This window comes from Stegastes partitus, unplaced genomic scaffold (genome assembly GCF_000690725.1).
Source record: "Stegastes partitus isolate 25-593 unplaced genomic scaffold, Stegastes_partitus-1.0.2 Scaffold19, whole genome shotgun sequence".
Lineage (NCBI taxonomy): Eukaryota > Metazoa > Chordata > Actinopteri > Pomacentridae > Stegastes > Stegastes partitus.
The window spans coordinates 1,216,297-1,235,643 of record NW_007577750.1 but is presented as its reverse complement, the minus strand read 5'-3'; the positions used below and the strand labels follow the sequence as shown (position 1 = coordinate 1,235,643).

General features: G+C 40.0%; 1 protein-coding gene across 1 annotated transcript in view; it reads right to left on the bottom strand.

Annotated features, from left to right (window-relative positions):
- The window catches only part of acsf3 (acyl-CoA synthetase family member 3), a 71,598-nt gene extending 67,163 nt beyond the window's left edge, over positions 1–4,435 (bottom strand). The window contains exons 1-2 of the mRNA XM_008292921.1: positions 4,386–4,435; positions 1,582–2,394 (exon numbers count right to left, since the gene is read on the bottom strand). Coding sequence (XP_008291143.1) covers positions 1,582–2,301 — 720 coding nt within the window. The 5' untranslated portion in view covers positions 2,302–2,394; positions 4,386–4,435. The remainder of the gene's footprint in view (positions 1–1,581; positions 2,395–4,385) is intronic.
- Positions 4,436–19,347: the final 14,912 nt, after the last annotated feature.

Genomic DNA, 19,347 nt, shown 5'->3' with positions numbered 1-19,347 from the left:
AAACTCCACGCAGAAAGATTCCGGTGCCCCCACCGGGACGCGAACCGGCAACCTTCTTGCTGCGAGGCAACAGTGCTACCAACTGCGCCACCTTGCAGCAGTAATGTAATAATACTATGTATATCATGGGGTAAATTGAGCAAAACCAAAGCCTGTGTGTGTGTGTGTGTGTTCTTTACTTGACAGTTGCCATTTACCACACAAGATTTGATAGTAATCGTGCCTGATTTTCAGTGGTTTATAGTAATTTAAATCAAGGTAAAGTTTTAAATAATGACTTGGGTATGTTTTAAAATATTCTTTCATGTAGGTGAATTTCTAAACCGATATTTAAGCATCATTTGTCAAGTTTTCAGTAAATCAAATTGAAATAAGAAAGATCGACAGAATAAAAATGGAATGCAAGTACGGACAGTTTCTTGCACTGAGAAAGTAGATGTCTAACTCTGTAATCACTGATGTCTAAACTTCCGACAAGCACTTAACAACACACCGGCAAGGAGGCATTTAAAGTTCTCATCCCACAGATATTTTGATGATAGTGTGAAATATTTTGTACACCACAAAACATACTGAACATTCTACAGTTGAAAATCAACTTGTCATTTGTTGTCAAAAAACGTCTCTCTGAATTACTTCAAATCTAGATTGGATTTTCTCTCCTGCAACCTCTTGTTAATTACTAGTCAGCATATAAACCAGTATGATATAGTATCTGTAGTACACCATTATCAGTATATATCACAAATATTACAAGTCTGTTATAAACCAGATTACTGATGAGATTACATAGCTTCAAAGCACAAGTACAAGTTGTCTTTGAGACGAGAAGGCACAGCAGAAGCCAGGAGTCCGCCGGCTCCTCATCCAACGTAACAGATACTTAAAAAACAGACAAACAAACAAACAAACAAACAAACAAACAAACAAACAAAAAAACAAAAAAACGAAGCCCAATACAACAAACACCAGATGACACAAAAAGCAGCATTTACCTCGCATAATAATCCCAAGAAACAAACATAGGACAAGTACAAGAATACAGACAGCAAATCACGCTGGTCATAAATATAACGTGACCTTATGGCTTCTGTATACAGATATGTTTATCGTGCCAGTTATTAAGACATGCTTGTAACTTCATTAAGCGAGAGGAAATGTTTGGGTGTTTTTTGAAGTGTGCTCCACCGAAACATCCCGCCTCTCTGACTTTCATTTCTTCTCAAGCATTTATTCATAAGTATGGTATTCAGGAATGTGTGTTGCTTAGTCAAGGCTATAATTTACTTATCAGTCTAAATAAAATATGTAAACAACCTTGCAGCTGCTGAACAATATTGAAACAATTCTAAAACAATGTTATGTATAGCTGTCATTAAGGTTTAGAATAACAATTACAAATTACTATAACTAGCTAAAGCTTTTAAGTCCATGTTGTACCATCCTCTGCTCTGTCAAAGTTGTAAAACAACCTTTCTTCTCCGCAGATAAACATCTACTGTCGTCAACCTAGTGGCCTACGAGCTAAAATGTAATTTGCTTTGTCCCAAATGCAATTAGGATGTAAACAATGTGATTTACCATGGCTTGGATGTTGCTGTGTGTATGTAGAACTCCTTTGGGTCGCCCTGTGGTACCGCTGGTGTAGATGATCATAGCCGGTCGATCAGCCCAGTCTGCGACGGCTGTGTCTTCTTCTCGTTTGTCTGCCTCATGTAAAGCACCCAGGTTAGAAGTAGGGGGAAGTGTCAGGCATGGCAGCCCCAGTTTCTGTGCCAGTGGCTCAAGGGTTTCAGTGTAGGGATGCGCTGCCACAAGCAGTGAACTCTGGGAATCAGAGATTATGTATTCCAGTTCAGATGGAGGGTGTTTTCGGTAGAGTGGCACTGCTGTCCCGCCACTCATCCAAGCTGCCCACTGTGCCACTGTGTAGGAAGCATCATTAGCACACAGGAAGGAGATTCGCTTTCCTTCCAGACGACCAAATTCAGAGTTCAGAGCCGCACTGATTCTACTTGCAAGACCTACGCTGCTGCAGTATAGCTGCTTGTAGCTGTGGCTGCCACTGCTGTCTATGATTGCAAGCTTTTCTGCAAATGATGGAGCTCTGGCAAATACTGGCTTCTGGTTTATCCTCATTGATGGTGCAACAGTCCATCTCTGAGCCCTGCTTTGAACTGTAGTTCCCAGTAGCCATTTCCCTGGCTCTGATGGACAATGAGTTCTGTAAAGAGTGGCTTTCCAGCGAGGGAAAGTCCATTTCAGAGAACTGCAGGCAGCAGCAGCAACTCCTGGCAGCATGTTTAAATCTTAGCTGTTCACACTCTCCAGAGTTAGAAGCTCATGACGACTCCATCCTGAGTCTTAAGCATCGACTGATATCAGATGACATCTCTGTGAGTTGAGAAGAAAAAAAGCATTTGAGCTTAAATTTGAAGAAGCAGCACATAAAAGACAAATCTAATTAGTCTCCTGACCTCTTTAATAATTATAATAACAATAATAATAATAATAATAATAATAATAATAATATTTGACCAACTGGCAATCACTATTTTCATTCATCCAGCATCGCACTCATTAACCTAAATTTACTGCATGTGGCTTAATGGTATTGGTAGTGCAATACTTTGACAAGTGGATTGATAAAAGATACATGATTGGCTGAATGAAGAATTAAAAGAGCACTCCGTCTTCAATCGATTTAGCATTGCACTTCCACAAACCTGGGGACATAGCAAGAGAATGGTCTTTAAAATTAGAGCAGCAAAGGTATTCTGACTTTTAGTCTCAAGTATGGGGGAAGCGAATGAACTCCAGATCCTACATACATTCCATAATTAGAGCTGCAATGATTAATCAATTCTTCTTAAGTATTTATATTTACTATTTTCTTTACTGCTTCATTACAGAAAATGGAAATATTCTGGGATCAAAACAAGACATTTAAGAACATCTTGGTCATTGAGGAACGCTGATCGGCATCTTCCTCAAATTTATGAAATCTGATCGAGGGTTTAAGCTGTTGTGCCAGTGTTGTGTCACTATATAAATTTATCTTGTCCTCCTTGTGTAACAGCTTCATATGGTATCTCACGTGGCAATACTCCATCATGTTCCACAGTGAATATTGAGCTGAAGCACTGAAATCATGATTAGATATTTTCCCTAACTGGCTCATTCCTACCTCACAGCTCCAGTTTATAACCCAGTTTTTGGCTGAAAAACACAATCTCAAGCAAGATTATTTTGTCAGACTTTGGAAAGATCCCTCCACAGCCACAGAAACGAGTTCACAGAAGTCATCTATTTTATTCTCTTTTGTTTCATAATTTTACCCTTGTTTTTTTACAGTGTACTTGTTTTTTTTATTCTCTTAATATTTTTTTCTGTTATCTTACCAGTATTTTTCTTTTCTTTAATGTGCTATGGCATGTTTTGTGCTCATGCCATTTTTTAAAATTAAAAACAAAACAAAATTGTTTTTTGTATTGATTAATTTATAGTGAAACTCTGCATTTTACTTTTGTTGTTGTTGTTGTTTTACTGCACTTCACTCTATTTCTCCACTTTTTTTCTAATCTACTCTTTTATTCTTTCTGTTGGGCCTGACTTGTTTTTTTGTTTTACTATTGTGTTTCTGTGTATCCTCCTTTATTTGTGGCTTGTCTATCTAAACATTTTGTGAAGGTGCTATACAAAAATGTATTATTTTAAAAAAAAAATAATTATATGACTAGTGTTTATATTTACTAGTGTTCAGGCAGAATAGTAATCAATGTGATAATTAACCTGCAGTTAATATGTGAAATTGGTGCTCAAGCTTTGAGTTTTTGAAGGTCACTTGCATGTAAAAAAAAAAAACTAAAAAAAAAAACCCAAACAAACAAGATGTCACATTAATTATATAAAGAAACGGTATATTTAAGCAACAAAGGAAAATATCTGATAGCCACCAGTGTCTATAGTATTTTCGTATTTATTTCCAAAATCAAATTTTTGCCTTTTTCAGAACCAAGAAAAGATGGGTTATCTGCTGTGTGTGAACATTTTCAAGTATAACGTTTCCACGGTTAATTTTCATATATGAAGTATACAGCCGATGTCACCATTTAAATCAAACAATATGCTGTGAGAAGACGGACTGACGATGATAATTACAGCCGAAAACAACCGAGAAGCTGCTCTGTTGGTTGTTTACGCTGTGGAGTTTCTGACTTTATTTCGGTAACTGACGGATGAAGACAAATGACGGCGTTTCAGCAACACAAACACGAAAAATAAAAAAACACACTTCAACAGCAAATTAAACATTACTGTTTCTTAAATAACACCCGTGTTCCACTGTGCCCGTATCTCCTTTCACAATTTCACATTCACCTTACCTACAACAAAAGCCGGTACCACTTGCAGTGAAGGACGGTGTAACGGCATTAATCTTCCGGCATAAAACAACAGTCGTTGAATGGTTCCTGCCTCGTAAGTACGCAGTATGCACCCAGCTCTTGTCTTTAATGGCATAAATTAAAAAGTATAGTTATTACGATTGTAGTGCTCTTAATTATTTAACACATATCACTACACTTTAAATGCACACACAGAGAGATTATGATCTTATTGCTGCAGACAATTTTATTATTATTTTTGTAGATAATTAGATATTTTTGTCTTATTTTGATATTGTTTATGTTTAAATATTGCACCTAATCTGATGTAGTCCTCCAACATTTAGGCGCCTGTGCAGTGATTGCAAGTGAGACAGCGACTTTGACATATTTGTATCATTAATTATAGATCTAGTATGACTTGTGCCCGTCATTCTGTGGTTCTTAACTCAGCTTGGGGGTTGTTGGCTAGACCTCCCTCTTCAGCCCAATTTTGGAATACCTGCAGATCCAGTGGAGTAGCTGCTCACCAGAGACGAGGACTGGGGAGGGGAGAGCACAGCATATATGCATCTACCCCACACAGAGCTGTGTTTGGCTTTAGATCACATGCCAGTCCTAACACTTAGTGTGCCAACTAGCTTGGCTGGCTCCATCGTCATAGTGCAAGTGGGCACATTCAGCCGCCAGCTGGCAGTCGTGGGCCTCAGATAAGAGAATGGTACAGACATGGCACACGTTCAAAAAGTTTTCACTTCCCTCCCCAAACCCCCTACACTGTAGACGAGGATGGCATGTTCCTAACGAAATTGGTGCCTTTGTTTCAGAGAACTCCCCTCCACTCTCAGGAATAGTATCGTCAAAGACCGCTCGTTCCCATTCGTGGGGAAAACGCTATTGAAGGGGATGCTATGCTACCCCAGCAACTATGTAGTTTCCATCCAATCCTTTTTGTAGTGCGTTTGCGCCGTCTTTAGTCTTTTTTTTTTTCTTTTTTTTTTGATGCAGATGGCACTGACACATTTTCCCAGGATTCAACCAAAAAATGATCGAATGTCGCTTCTGACGAAACAAAATAAGGCACAGACGACCCATGTTTTTGGATTTGTTTCCTGGAAGTTGGCCATATTTTTTCGACACGCATTATATGGGGACTGGAATCTGAGCCAGTGAGACACTTATTCACAGCTACTGGAGACGCACAAGGACGTATAAAGAGTGGAGGATAATAAGCAGCATCATGGCTATCATAAGGAGTTATGGTTACGGTTATGGCAAAAAACATGGTTAAACAGAGTATCTAGCAAGCAGCGACTGCCATTCTGCTGCAATGGCCTGCTGCCAGAGCACCATTCAGAAAAGCCCACCTAATAGGATCTCGCCACTGATGGGCAGGACGGCCGCAAGCAGGCGCCAACTCCCATCTTGGCAAAGGACTGCATCTGAGGAAAAGAGAAAGAGGGGACCCCCCACAGATCTGTGAGAGAGGCTGAGATGGTAACACAAACTGTGGGGAGTACCCAAGCATGTGTCAGGTTGGCATCAATGTGAGAATGTCTTGGCAAGCGCTCCGTTCTCTCCCCTCCCACCCCAGCTCACACACAAACACACTGTTGCCCTGCTTGGAACACATGGTACATCAGCAGCGGCATCTGGCCACGCTGACTCCTGGCAGCTGCGCTTCGTCTTCGCCAGTTGGGAGTCTTGGCACTGCCACTTCATCAACTACCTGTGGCTCCTCCTGGGTAAAAAGGCGAGCGATGAATTATTCCGAGGCTGCAGCTGCAAACTTGAATTTCATCCAAGAGATTCACTATAAACATATGACTACCTCACAGAGCACATGCCACCCACATACTAATATGGTGCTGACAACACGACTTGTATTCTGCACGGTGGGACTTTTGTATCATCATGTGATGGTATGGCGCAGTTTAAGGTGAAAGCTGAAGGCTGCTCTGTGAGGATTCTGTGCATGTTGCGCTTACATCAAAGTCAAGTGTTTTTAAATTGACCCAAGGAGAAGCTCGCCATGGACAGCTGCGGGCTTTTGGCTTAGAAAAACGGATTTATAAAGATTCAAATCAACAGAAGCGAGAGGAAAAGACAAATCTAAGTGGCACTAACACAACATTCAGAAGGGCATGGTGCTCTTCATCCGGCAGCACCAGCCTTTGTGTTGGGAAATGATGTTGAAAGATCAAATCAAAAGCCAAGGATTACACTGAAAGGAATTTCCCTCCATTTTTACAATGAACAAATGGATGGGTGACCTTTCAACTCCACAATTACTGCCTCACATTCCATTTCAAATGGAGGTTTTGACAACCAGGGACATTTGCCTGAAGCACTTTGAATATATTTCAGCTGTGACACTGTGGATTGCTAACAAAGGTTAGAAGCACTTTGTCTGAAGATTACCTTCCCTCTGGAAAGAGAATCCAATAATATTAATACCAATAATAAGATTCATTTCTCTTTTTTTAAAAATGGCATCTTTCTTGCCAGCGAAGGTCAACGTAGATCATGTAAAATCCTTTTCTCAATGGCAGAAGTGCTCACAAGGATTTAATTTGTTACAGCTTGTTTTGGAAAGTTCAAAATGATAGACAGTATCATGTGAAACTGATTTGTCAGTGAACATGCCATCTACTGGTCTGGATGATTCTGTTTCAACACTGTAGTGCATTTAATGCCAACCCCTCTCCATCTGTCCAGAAATGTGTTTGGGTTCTCTGGCACGCCCCCTTGATTTTTCCTGCAGAGAAGCCCTCACATGGAACGTAAAGCTTTCTATTTATCCCAAATGTCAGCTCTTCTGCCGACCAAGACTGACATCAGAGCTCTGTAAAAGAATAAAAGCGTATTTATTGCGAGCACTGTTATGTTTTGAGTGGCAACATGGGCACTGCCTCAAGTTATTGATCATATTTGTTTTTGTTCTCTTAACACATAAGTAAACTCACAGGAAGCAGAAGACGGAAGAGAAAAGCAGAAAGCCAAATCAAGCATTAGGAATTCTTGACATCTGCTCGCTTTCCATACAGTTCTTGGTTTGCTCTTGGCTACTCTAGAACTGCATGACCCAATTTGAACTCAAAACTTGTTGTGTTAGTATGTTGTTTCAAGAGAAATGTTGTTGGCAAGCTGTTAGAAACTGTCAAAATTTAAATGCATTTCTCACTTGAACACAAACACACACGCACACACACACACACACACACACACACACACACACACACGCACACACACACACACACACACACACACACACACGCGTGTTCGCACTCCTTTTTTTTTTTTCTGTGGGTGTTAGTCAACTGACAGTGACCCAGTGGGAGTTTTTTCTCCATCTGTGTCAGTCTGACCCATTTTAGCCCTCGGCCACGTCCAACTGTTCCATGTCCCAAACATATGTGGGGTGGCAGGGGGATAAGCGAACCATTGCCACACGGGACCTGCAGACACACACTGCAGATATGACACTGGACCCTGCTCTCCTGTCCGCCTGCTTCCCACAGCATATGCCATCATCACTTCCTCTACGTCCTCTGAGTTGAGCATGTTTGTCATGAATGTGATTACCTGGTGAACTGAAGTGAACCTTGTAAATATTAGGTGTGCTTTATTGTAGTTTTTTTTTTAATGCATTCCTGTTCATGCTCTCTCTCTTTTCAGTTGTTGTCCTGACTTTGCATCTCATTCGCTGCTTAACCTCTACTCTTGAGTATGCGCCTGTATTTCTTCTATTTCTACTGGCCAGCCTTTGATTGGCCACTTGACTCGGTGGACAGACTGGCTACACTGTGTGTGCAAATCATAATACTAGCCAGTGAGGGCAGAATAGGCCAACCAGAAGAGGGATTGTTTTTTTGTTTTTTTTGGTACATGTTGGCAGATGAGATGGTTTCGTTGCACAGAGCCAGGACCCGCTGGGGACTGAGGGGTGTGAGGCACATATGGGCAAACAGGCTGCTGATGAGCTGCTTGTATGAGCCTCTCATCATGGCCTGGGAGAGTGATGTCTCCACCAGAGGATTTGAAGTGGCTACGTGCTGCGGATTTGCATTGTCTGGTCTGGCACCAGATCTTAGATTCATGATACAGATACATTTGTCTGCTTGAATGTTCTCCCATTAGATTGCTCTAAAAATATCCAAATCTATAGGGAGCACACGCTGTATAACAATAAAGGGTGTATAAAAATGCCTGTAAGTTGTTATTGTAATTTACACGTTCTGTGAATAACTGAGGCAGACAGAGTGGTCAAATGGACAGAATAAAGTTGATTTAACTGTAGTCTTAAGGTAACTCACCCTAAATAAATTATATCCAACTTCCTGACCTACTGGCTTTAATAAGCTTTAGATCGTTCCAGAATTTTTTGATGGCTTTCCACTAATGCCTTATCGATTCCCCTTCTTTCCCTTTTAACTCCCACGTATGGAAATGGAAAGTATTTTGCCAGACAGATGATCAGGACTTCCACCCTCCTATCTAATTCAGCTCACTAAGCCTGTCCTTCATCCTCAACAGTGTGCTACCTCTGAGCATTTCAAGCGTTATAGCGTCATATCCAAACAAGTCTGCCAGTGGATGCACTGCATCGCATCCAGATGTTTATTTTTATTTTATTTATTGTTTATTTGATGTGAACATCACAATTACATTGGACAAACCAGATGCATTGTTTGAGTGTTTTAGCACATGTGCTAATTCGCAACACTTGTCCACAGGAGTCTTTTGAAATGATAAAAAGTAATGAGAACAAAAAAACAAAACAAAAGATAAACAAACAACAAAAACAAACAAACAAAACAAAAAATACAGTGTACAATAACATCACAACAGTAAAAGAGAGGCAGTTTTACAGGTTAAACACATAAATAAGCTTCAGGGCAAAGGCAACATGTTCAAGCAATCAACCAGTTAAAACTATTCATGTGAGCACTCTTGTTGTGAATGTAAACTGAAATAATTAGTTCTCACATCTTTCTGCTCATTTTTGAAACACGTTTGCAATAAAAATTGACAGAGTTCAAATCAGGAGATGGTTGTTTATCATGTTTCCAAATGCCTTGCAAACGTCAGTCACATTTGATGTCTCTTTGGCTTTAGTGACTGCGCAAGAACAAGAAAAAAAAGAAAAAAGTTACACATCCTCTTTGTAGAATTTCCTTCGATGTATTATTCTACTTGCCAGCCATCTGTCTTGCTCCATCTCCCACAAAACATACACATAGTACAGTACAAGCATCCAGACACACACACACACACACACACACACACACACACACACACACACACACACACACACACACACACACACACACACAAACATACATTCTCACTCTGAGGCTGCCAGGCTGCTTGGGTGGTGTGTTGTTCTCTGGGAGACAGTGCCATATGCTGTCTAGCCTCCCAGAGCCCGCCGCTGCACCGTTGTCTTGACTCTAAAGGGGAAACCCACTGCAGCACAGCTCCTCACCTAGCGGCACCCTCGAAACTCAACCTATTCATGTGCATTTAATGCGACTGATTTTTCAACTTGTTAATGTTTACACTGAGACTGCCTTTCGCACACTCAGGGATATACTCAGTGAATGTCTGTCTAAGAAAAATAAAATTTACGTTAAACGCATAAACAATTCATTCAAAGAGGATTTGAGGATTTTTATTTATTAATGCGTTAAACTGATATCTAGACTTGAAAGATACATTGACGAACAAGAGCAGCTTTTACTAGTGTAATAAGTTCACGCTTCAAAAAAAGAAACCTAATGCCCCTTATGTTTTTGTTCTTGCAGTTTTTCAAAGAAAGAAGAAATACGCACAAATATATTGTACGTTCCTGTATGCACTTAGCACCCCTGCCTCGTTAGGTGATAGAAAGCACTACCAGCAGTGCAGTATTAACACTTCTGGCAAAATGTAAACAAGCAAAGAGCTGTTGAGATGGATTCTAGACAATGACTAACCTTGCAGTGAGAGGACCTGTCAGTGCCTCTGCACATCTGCAGATAAGATGTCTTGAAAATTAATTACAGTCAGGGAAAGTTGAACAAAATGAAGAAGGTTTTGTTCACTAGTGCCATGGTGGGTCTTTTAAAGTCACTGGATGCGTGCTTTCTTCTCTTTTCGAGAGAAGACGAGGCGGACAGTCAAATCATAGAGTGCAAAGTGATGGAAAACGTGTTTGGATACCTTTGGTCAGGAGTGCAGGGTGTTGATGGGTGTGTTTGTTGAAAATGGGGCGAAGCAAGGAGCAGGGCTAAGAGTGTGTTTGTGCATTGACTTGAGGGGTAGGGGACGCGTGTTCAGAATTTATCTTATCTGTGTGTTCATTACTACTTTGCATTTCAGGCAGAGAGCTTGGGTGCTCCACTAAATCGCAGGAAGGATTGTTAGACACGCGTGTTATTAATTTTTTCAGGGTCCCTGTGGCGTCTGTATGAATCTTAATGCTGCTGACTGGGCTGCAGCTCTATCGACTTTCTTTAAAATATGAAGAAGCTTTGCTGGAAGCGCCTGGGGTCATTAGCTGAAGAGTAGGCGCAAATCCCTCACTGAGCCTGCTCCGGCTTCGCCATGTTAAATGTGCTCTTAAAATATTCATAATCATACTCTTGCCTGCACTCGCACACGCACACACACACGCACACGCACGCACACACACACACACACACACACACACACACACAGACAATGCACTGGGGACACAAGGGGATCAATATTAAAATGTATTCCTGTTTTGGTGTGCAGTTAATAAGCTGTGGTTCTTTTAAACCATGAACTTTGAGAACAGATTAACAGTATCTTTTCGTACACAACATACTATTTACCTCTACTCCATCTATGCAGGCACATATAAAATGCATATCAGAGGATGTTAGCACAGAAAAAAAAAAAAACTTCAACAAAAAGAAAAATACAATGAATTCACTGTTTAATGATGCTTCTTTATCATTTTTCAGGGATATTTATTAGCATTATATAATGATAAGTAAAACAGGTATGTCTTCTACCTTGTATTAATTAATATATTTCTGCATTTTTAAGATTCAGACTGGATTTGCATTAAATTTACATGAAATATATCCCATCTACTTTGATCCACTATAATTAAATGGCGGATTCATGCATTTCTGATTCGTTTACTGTGTTGCTTTTATTGCTTGCTTGTAAAATAACAGTTTGGAAGAACTAGACTGAGGTGTTTGATAACTTCAATGACTAAGACACAAATGTCCAAATAAAGTCAACATATCAGCACTATTTCAGTTTTAAACAGACATTTTTTAGTGCTCATCGGTGGTCTGATTTCAGCCTACTGCCATTCTTGGCGTGTTGCCACAGTAAGAGTTCTTTCTATATCCTTGTTAGGAGCTCTGTGACACTTGTAGCAGCTAAGTGTCAGCTCCTTGCAGCACTCTGTTTTTATTATCTAATAGCTGCTCTCTGCTACCTGCAGTCTGCAGTGGAAGAGTATAAAGTGTCTTTAGAAAAATTCTGTTGAACCCAAATAACACATTATAGCCTGCAAACTAATCCAACACTGCATGGTTTCACTGCATTTCGACAGAGCATCTACAAAAAGGAATGATGTCTAAAGCTCATATGTTAACATTTGCTCCTGACGTTTTCAGAGAAAACACATCTATGACACATAGTTAAAGGGAGATCCATTCAGAACAGCTTCTTTACTGTAATAGTTCCATCAGGGGATCAAGTTGAGCAATGAGTATATGTTGAGTAATTTGTGGTCTTTGAAGCCATTGCAGACATTTGTGACAATATTCAGCTCCTTTGCATTTTTCAACAAAAGCAAAACATTCTTGTAAGGGTAGAAAATCCACAGAAACATCATTCAAACTGTGGAGAATTCATTTTCTCCACTGAATCCCAAGGAAAAAGGGTTTTTAATGCAGTGGTTAGGACAAAACCACTGCACAATATCCGACTTGAGTAAACTGATTGTGGTCAAGTTGCTGTAAGTTCACTGAATTACAAATATATCCAAACATCAAAAGTAAACAGCAGATAAAGCTCTGCTGAGAAAGAAAAATTAGCTGCTCTCCAGGAGCCTCATTTATCATCAGTGCGTATGCACAGATATGTGCGTAGAGCATGCGTACGAACATTCCTATGCAAAGTATGGAATTTATCAACTTGTACTTATACTTAGGATTGTGCATAAATATACGCACACCTCTGACCATGCATACGCACATAATCTAGCGGTAGAACAGTGAAAGTACATATAGAAAATATTCGGGGATTTTGATCACCAATACATTCCAGCATGAGGTTGGAGACATATGCGGCATTTCCAGCCACCACTGAGCAGGATCAAGCCGGCAGTGTTGGTTGCCATACCTCCCCTGGCCCCAGCCTACATCCAGTTCCCTTACAACCATCACCAATGAGCCCAAATCAAAAGGGGACTTAACGCCGTCGCTGGATTCCCAAGCATATGTGGAGCCATAGACAGCACCCACATCACAATCAAAGCAGCATTACTAAACGAATAATTTTGTAAATAGAAAAGGGTTTCATTCAATCAATGTACTGACAATTTGCGATGCACATTTGTGGCTATCCAACGTTGTTGCCCAGCAGCTTGAAGGAACACGACTCATTCATTGAGCAGAACAGCTATGTGGGTCTCCCAACAGGAGCTGCTGAAGACAGCTGGCTTATTGGTGAGTGTCACAGAGTGTGGAAATTTTTTAGCTGGACTTAGTTTGGTTATTAAAACATGTCATCTGCAGTGATCAGGGTTATCCACTGGGTGAACGTTTGGTATTAATTCGTCCTCCTCCAGTTGCAGCCATTTCTCTTTTATGGACTGTGATGCATTTCTTGGCACTGAGCATAACATCAAACCGCTTTTAAAATTTTTTGCCAGCGATTTCTTTCTGACCCAACAGAAATAACTGTGGTGGTTATTTTGTCTGCAGTATTTTTTCTTTCGCTGCTTATCCCAACATTTCACGCAACAAACAATATTTTCTGGTTTGCTTCAGCCTCGCTGACAAGTACCACGATCTCAGTTTCATAAAAGTTCCTCTTTTTCGCCCTTTTTACCACGATGATGACGACAGGTGAGGAAAAAATACATTTTCACTTGCTTTATAAAGAGGTGTGTTGTTACCCTATATGGTGATTTGGAGGTGTTCCTGAAGGCGACGTGCACGAGCACGGAGGTTAAGAACAAGTGGGATTTATCAACACTAATGTGCGTACGACCCCCGTATGCATGTTTGATAAATAAGGATTTTTTTGTACTTACGCACACTCTAAATTTCATTCGTACAACAGAATTTAGAACCTTTTCTACGCACTGATGATAAATGAGGCCCGAGGAGTTTAAGGCTTTTAATATGAATTGCAGTTTCCCTGGTTTGAGTCCCACTCCGAGTGAAATGTCCATAAACTACTGAAAAAAAGAAACATTGTTGCATGTTTTCTGCACAGCCTTGAAAGGCTGAGAAACAGAGTGACAATATGTTACTCAACAGATTCGACATGAACAAATTAAGTGAAAAACTACACACAAAGCAATGAGAACAATTTGTTACTTTCAGCCTTGTGCTAATGCAGGTTAGATCAAAATTCTTTTCTGTCTTCTCCCACTTTATGTCTTCTTTAAAAACTGAACAAACTAATGAATGATGACGAATAGATGACGTGTGGCAGGGAAATAAACTTTGAGTACTTGCAGGTTCTATTTTGAAGTTGTGGGCATTGACTGGCTTACAGTACATTTAATATAAGCCTGGGATTAGAATAGAATAGAATAGAAAAATACTTTATTTATCCCAGTCTGGGAAATTACTGTGGTACAGCAGCTGCAAGAAAAAACACCAATCACAACAGAAAAAGGGCTAAAGTTAAATGCTATTTAAAAAATAAATAAATACAAATAAGTGAATAAAATAAAATAAAATAAATACAATAACTGTACAAAATGTGTAAATTGAAAAAACAGTGCAAAGACAAAAAGGGTTTTACAGAGCAGAGAGCTAAGAATGCTCTCTGCCAGACAGACATGAGGTGTTGTACATGGTTATTGCTCTGGGCAGGAATGATTTCCTGTAACGGTCCTTGTGACAGCGGAGCTGAATCAGTCTGTTTGAGAAGGAGCTCCTCTCCACCACTGCCTCCATGGTGTCCGGCTTGCAGTCGATTACGGAGCCAGCCTTCCTGATCAGTTTGTTCAGTCTGTTGGTGTCGCTGGCTCCGATGCTGCCTCCCCAGCAGACTACAGCAGGGAACACTGCACTGGCAACAACGGACTGATAAAAAATGTTCAACATCTTGCTGCACACGCCGAAGGATCTCAGCTTCCTCAGGAAGTAGAGTCTGCTCATCCCCTTCTTGTTTACAGCCTCGGTGTTGATCTTCCAGTTCAGTCTGCTGTCAATGTAGACGCCCAGGTACTTATAGTCCTCTACCGCTTTAATGTCCTCTCCCAGGATGTTCAGGGGCTGTGTGGCCGTCCTCTTCTTCCTGAAGTCGATCACCATCTCCCTGGTCTTGGCCACATTCAGGAGCAGATGGTTCCTCCCAGACCACTCCACAAAATCACTCACCAGCACTCTGTACTCTTCATCCCGTCCACCACGTATACACCCAACCACTGCAGAGTCGTCAGAGAACTTCTGCAAGTGGACCAACTCAGAGTTGTACTGAAAGTCTGAGGTGTACAGGGTGAACAGGAATGGAGAGAGCACAGTGCCCTGTGGGGCTCCTCCGTCACTAACCACCACATCAGACAGGGCAGCTCCAAGACGGACAAACTGCGGCCTGCCTGTCAGGTAGTCAGTAACCCAGGAGACCGTGGGTGAGTCTACCATCATCGTCTGCAGCTTCTCCCTCAGCAAAAGTGGCTGGATGGTGTTGAATGCACTGGAGAAATCAAAGAAAGTGATTCTCTCTGTGCAGCCAGCACCATCCAGGTGTGAGTGAACCCTCTGCAGCAGGTAGATGACGGCATCTTCGACTCCCAGATGAGGCTGGTAAGCAGACAGCAAAGGGTCAAGGGAAGATTTCACCTGCGGATGGAGATGGGCCAAGGCCAGCCTCTCTAGTACCTTCATCACATGAGATGTGAGGGCTATTGGTCGGTAGTCTTTGGGATCAGAGGGCCTCGAAGCAAATGGACTTCCTGCATGACCATAACATTATGGCTTGCATTCACTACTATCACCACTCATTATCAAGCCCAGCCAACTCCACAAAGACTGACCTCACTAAATGCTCTTGAAAACAACAGTAATCCGAGCAGTGCGATTTCTTATATAGCACTATTAGTACGCCTTTTATTTATGTAAAAAGAAAAAATGCGTGACGACCGGAATAAAAAATGGCACTAAAGTCACAAATACTGCCTGGGTAACAATTTGTACAGGAACAAGATCTTAACTGAACTAGCCATTAGCCGAACATGATCTGTGTGGCACATTGCTATGTTTACCCCTGTGTAATTTGAACAGGGGTTAAGTCAAAGGAGTCCAACATGTCTGAGACAGGTGCTGCGATGGAGACCAGGCCAAAACAATCATGTTGCTACAGAAAGGGACAGCTTGCCTAATTGATGCCTGTTTGTGTGGCACGTTGCTGGACAATAGATTAGGGCTGGCAGATGTATCGGAGGGCGAATGATAGGCACAAAGCCAATGGGAACAATACTGCCGGAACAATGGGAACAGGCAAGTGCATGTGTGGTTTGTGTGGGTTTTTATTGTGTGTGTGCCCAGAGAGAGAAAGTATAGGGGATTCAGGAGTCTGTAAGTTTGTACTCTTTAATGACCTTATCACTATTACAATATATAAAGTTAGTATTACTGCTCCAATACTGGCATTAAAATTGAGCAATTCTTTATTGTACAGCTCTTATATTTATGTTTTCAAAGTCTCAGAATGAGAGACTCTTGTTTTCTTTTCTTTTTTTTTTTTTAAATTTCTAATATCATTAATGTATTTTATTGATCACATTCTGTCTTGGTTCTTACCCAAGCTCACAGTTATAAGTGTAACAGTGCAAATTCTAATCAGGATGTGAAAGTAACAGAATAAAAACTGCAGGAAAAGAGGAGAAAGAATGAAATATATCTATAGTACATTACTCCACTGTTTACAAAGACTGTATTTCCAGTATCTCCTTCCTTTATAGTTTCATGCAAACTGACAACTACCCAACAGTATACGCATACATTAGCTGGATCTAGCAGCACCTGGATGAACTACACCATTATAATGCTGCTTACACATTAAAACATTAATATTTAACAACTTGGAAGGAACCAGTCTTTTGAATGACTCATTCTAATACATTAGTTAAATTTATGGCTAATGCTTCCCTACTTTTCCTCAAATAAAGTTTGAACACAAGAGTTTCTAATGGATTATTTGTACACTGTGGCGCTGCTACTTTTTAAGTAGCTTGGAGGATGTGAGTCCTTTTTTTTTACTTGGAAAAAAAAAGTGGAGCACTTACCAGGTGATAAACATTTCGGCTACTTTAGTATAAAGCTGCTTTAGATCAGTGGTTGGCTTGTAGTCCTTGACTGAAAGTTTATTTCTGACATCTCATCCCAATAATATCTATAAGTTATGGGTGATCAAAAGCAGCATTTTCGAGTTAGGTTGTTAAATTGCGTCACACACACACATATATATGTGTGTGTGTGTGTGTGTGTGTGTGTGTATGTATGTATGTATGTATATATATATATATATATATATATATATATATAATTTATGTTTATTTTCTTAAAATATTTTTGCACCACCTGCAAAGTCCTGACCACTGCTGTTGTTAACCTCGAATTCAGGGGCAAGTTATTTCCTGTAAGAGAGCAGAAGTCCAGCTCACGCAAAAGGAGTTAAAAGATTTTTTATATGGGAAGAACATTTACCTTTTAATATGGAAAGGCTTAATCAAGGTCTTACTCATGATCCCCCCCTTCCAGTGGTACATATTGATCTGCGTGTCGCTTAATGTTGGTCTTTATGGCTACATTGTGGTTAGACAAGCCAGTAGGAAAACTACTTACTCTAGCCCACTGTTATAACTGAATCAATCCATTAGGTGAATATTGAAGCTGTGGTCAGTCTCACAATGTGTAGTGATTATATATGGCTGCAAATTGAATTATTCAATATGCAATTCAGTTATGAGCAGCATGTAAAAAACCAGATGGAGATGAATGTTTTCCTCAGGCCACAATGCATTACATCTATACATTAAATTGAAAATGGGAACCATGACATTAACTATGAGACGTAATTATGGGCGTTTCAAAAACACTAGGGCTCCGTCTCTGGGAAAGTGACTGCTGTTTGGCTTGGCCCCCTGTCCCTCTTTTAAAGGACTGTGAAATCAGAAATTAAACGCTTCGCCATCATGAAGCAATTCAGCCTGATACATCTTCCTCTTGTGTAATTGTTTGTTTACTGGACCTTGTTCAAATACAATATTGTGAAGGTCTCTGCAGGCTCAGGGAGCCTGTCTTTTTCTGGAGGGAGGTAACACCATGTCAATTAGCATAAGTGGAAAAGTAGGAAAGACATAAAGAAGGAAAGCAATATAGAGTAGCAGGAAGATTAATCTTTTCCAGCATTCAGACACATTTAAGCATACATCTATTTGAAGCATATTCTTTACTGTTTGTAGGCCTGCTGTGAGAGGGCAGATAGAGGTGATCTGACCAGCAATAACAAGCTGTGGAGGTGGTGGCAGCACAGTCCACACTGATACTAACTGACTACAGGGGTCGTGACCGATATGACCTTTTGACCTTTGCTTCTGTGGTCCTTGTCCACTTTCATTCTAGTTCGTTTGCTCTTCCTTGCTCCCCTCTGTTCAAAGTATTGCACAATATGGGGAGGAGGGGGGAGGAAACATGGCCAAACATAACATTTTAGTTAATGAAATGACAGACAGAAGCGACATTAAAGACCTGAGCAAAGAGATACAGCAATTTAGTAATTCAAGGCAAAATGGCAAAAGGGCTGCAGAGGTCAGAAATAGCAGGATCGAAAAGCAGAGTTGGTCAACGTCCTAACAAAATTCTACTTTAGGATCTTAATAAAACCGTGTTGGTTGGTGATGATAATAACCCTGGGGTCATTCAAACTGGAATTTTTATCATGCTATATATTTGGATGCTAAAATATCAGAACATTTGTCCTTATTAGGTATTGTGGCTGTAAAGATTTGACTTTTGCTTTTAATAAATGAGCAAAATATTAATATCTTATGATAATTTTAAAAAACCATTGAAAATGCAACCTTGAATTATGTCATCACTTTTAGATGTAATAATAGCTGCGTTATTTAAGTAATAGTAGCAGTGCTCCACTGTGAAGGTCCTGCATTCAAAATTTTCCCTAAAAGTATATAAAACTTAGCAACAAAATGCACTTAAAGCCCCAAGTAATGTTATTTAAAATGGATATTTTTAAAGGGGTAAATATATATATATATAGTTTTAATAGAATATTATTGATGTAAGTTGATGTAATTGCTGGTCAAAGGAGCTTATTTTAAGTGTTTATTATAGAGTTGAGTATTTAGTTTTGTACCACTGAACGCATTAAAGTGCACAATGTGTAAAGCAACTTATAACTAAAACTGTTATATAAATAAAGTGAAATGAAAAGTAGAGTATTTATCTCTAAAACATGGTAGAATGCAAATACAAAGAATAAGAAAGCTGAAAAATTGCCCCTGAAGTTCATGTAAGTTCTCAAAAAATGTACTGAATGTGTGTAAATGTAACGTTTTAATGTTCATATTACTTCTAGGGACATTATTTGACGATAGATAGACAGACAGACAGACAGACAGACAGACAGAGAGATAGATAGATAGATAGATAGATAGATAGATAGATAGATAGATAGATAGATAGATAGATAGATAGATAGATAGATAGATAGATAGATAGATAGA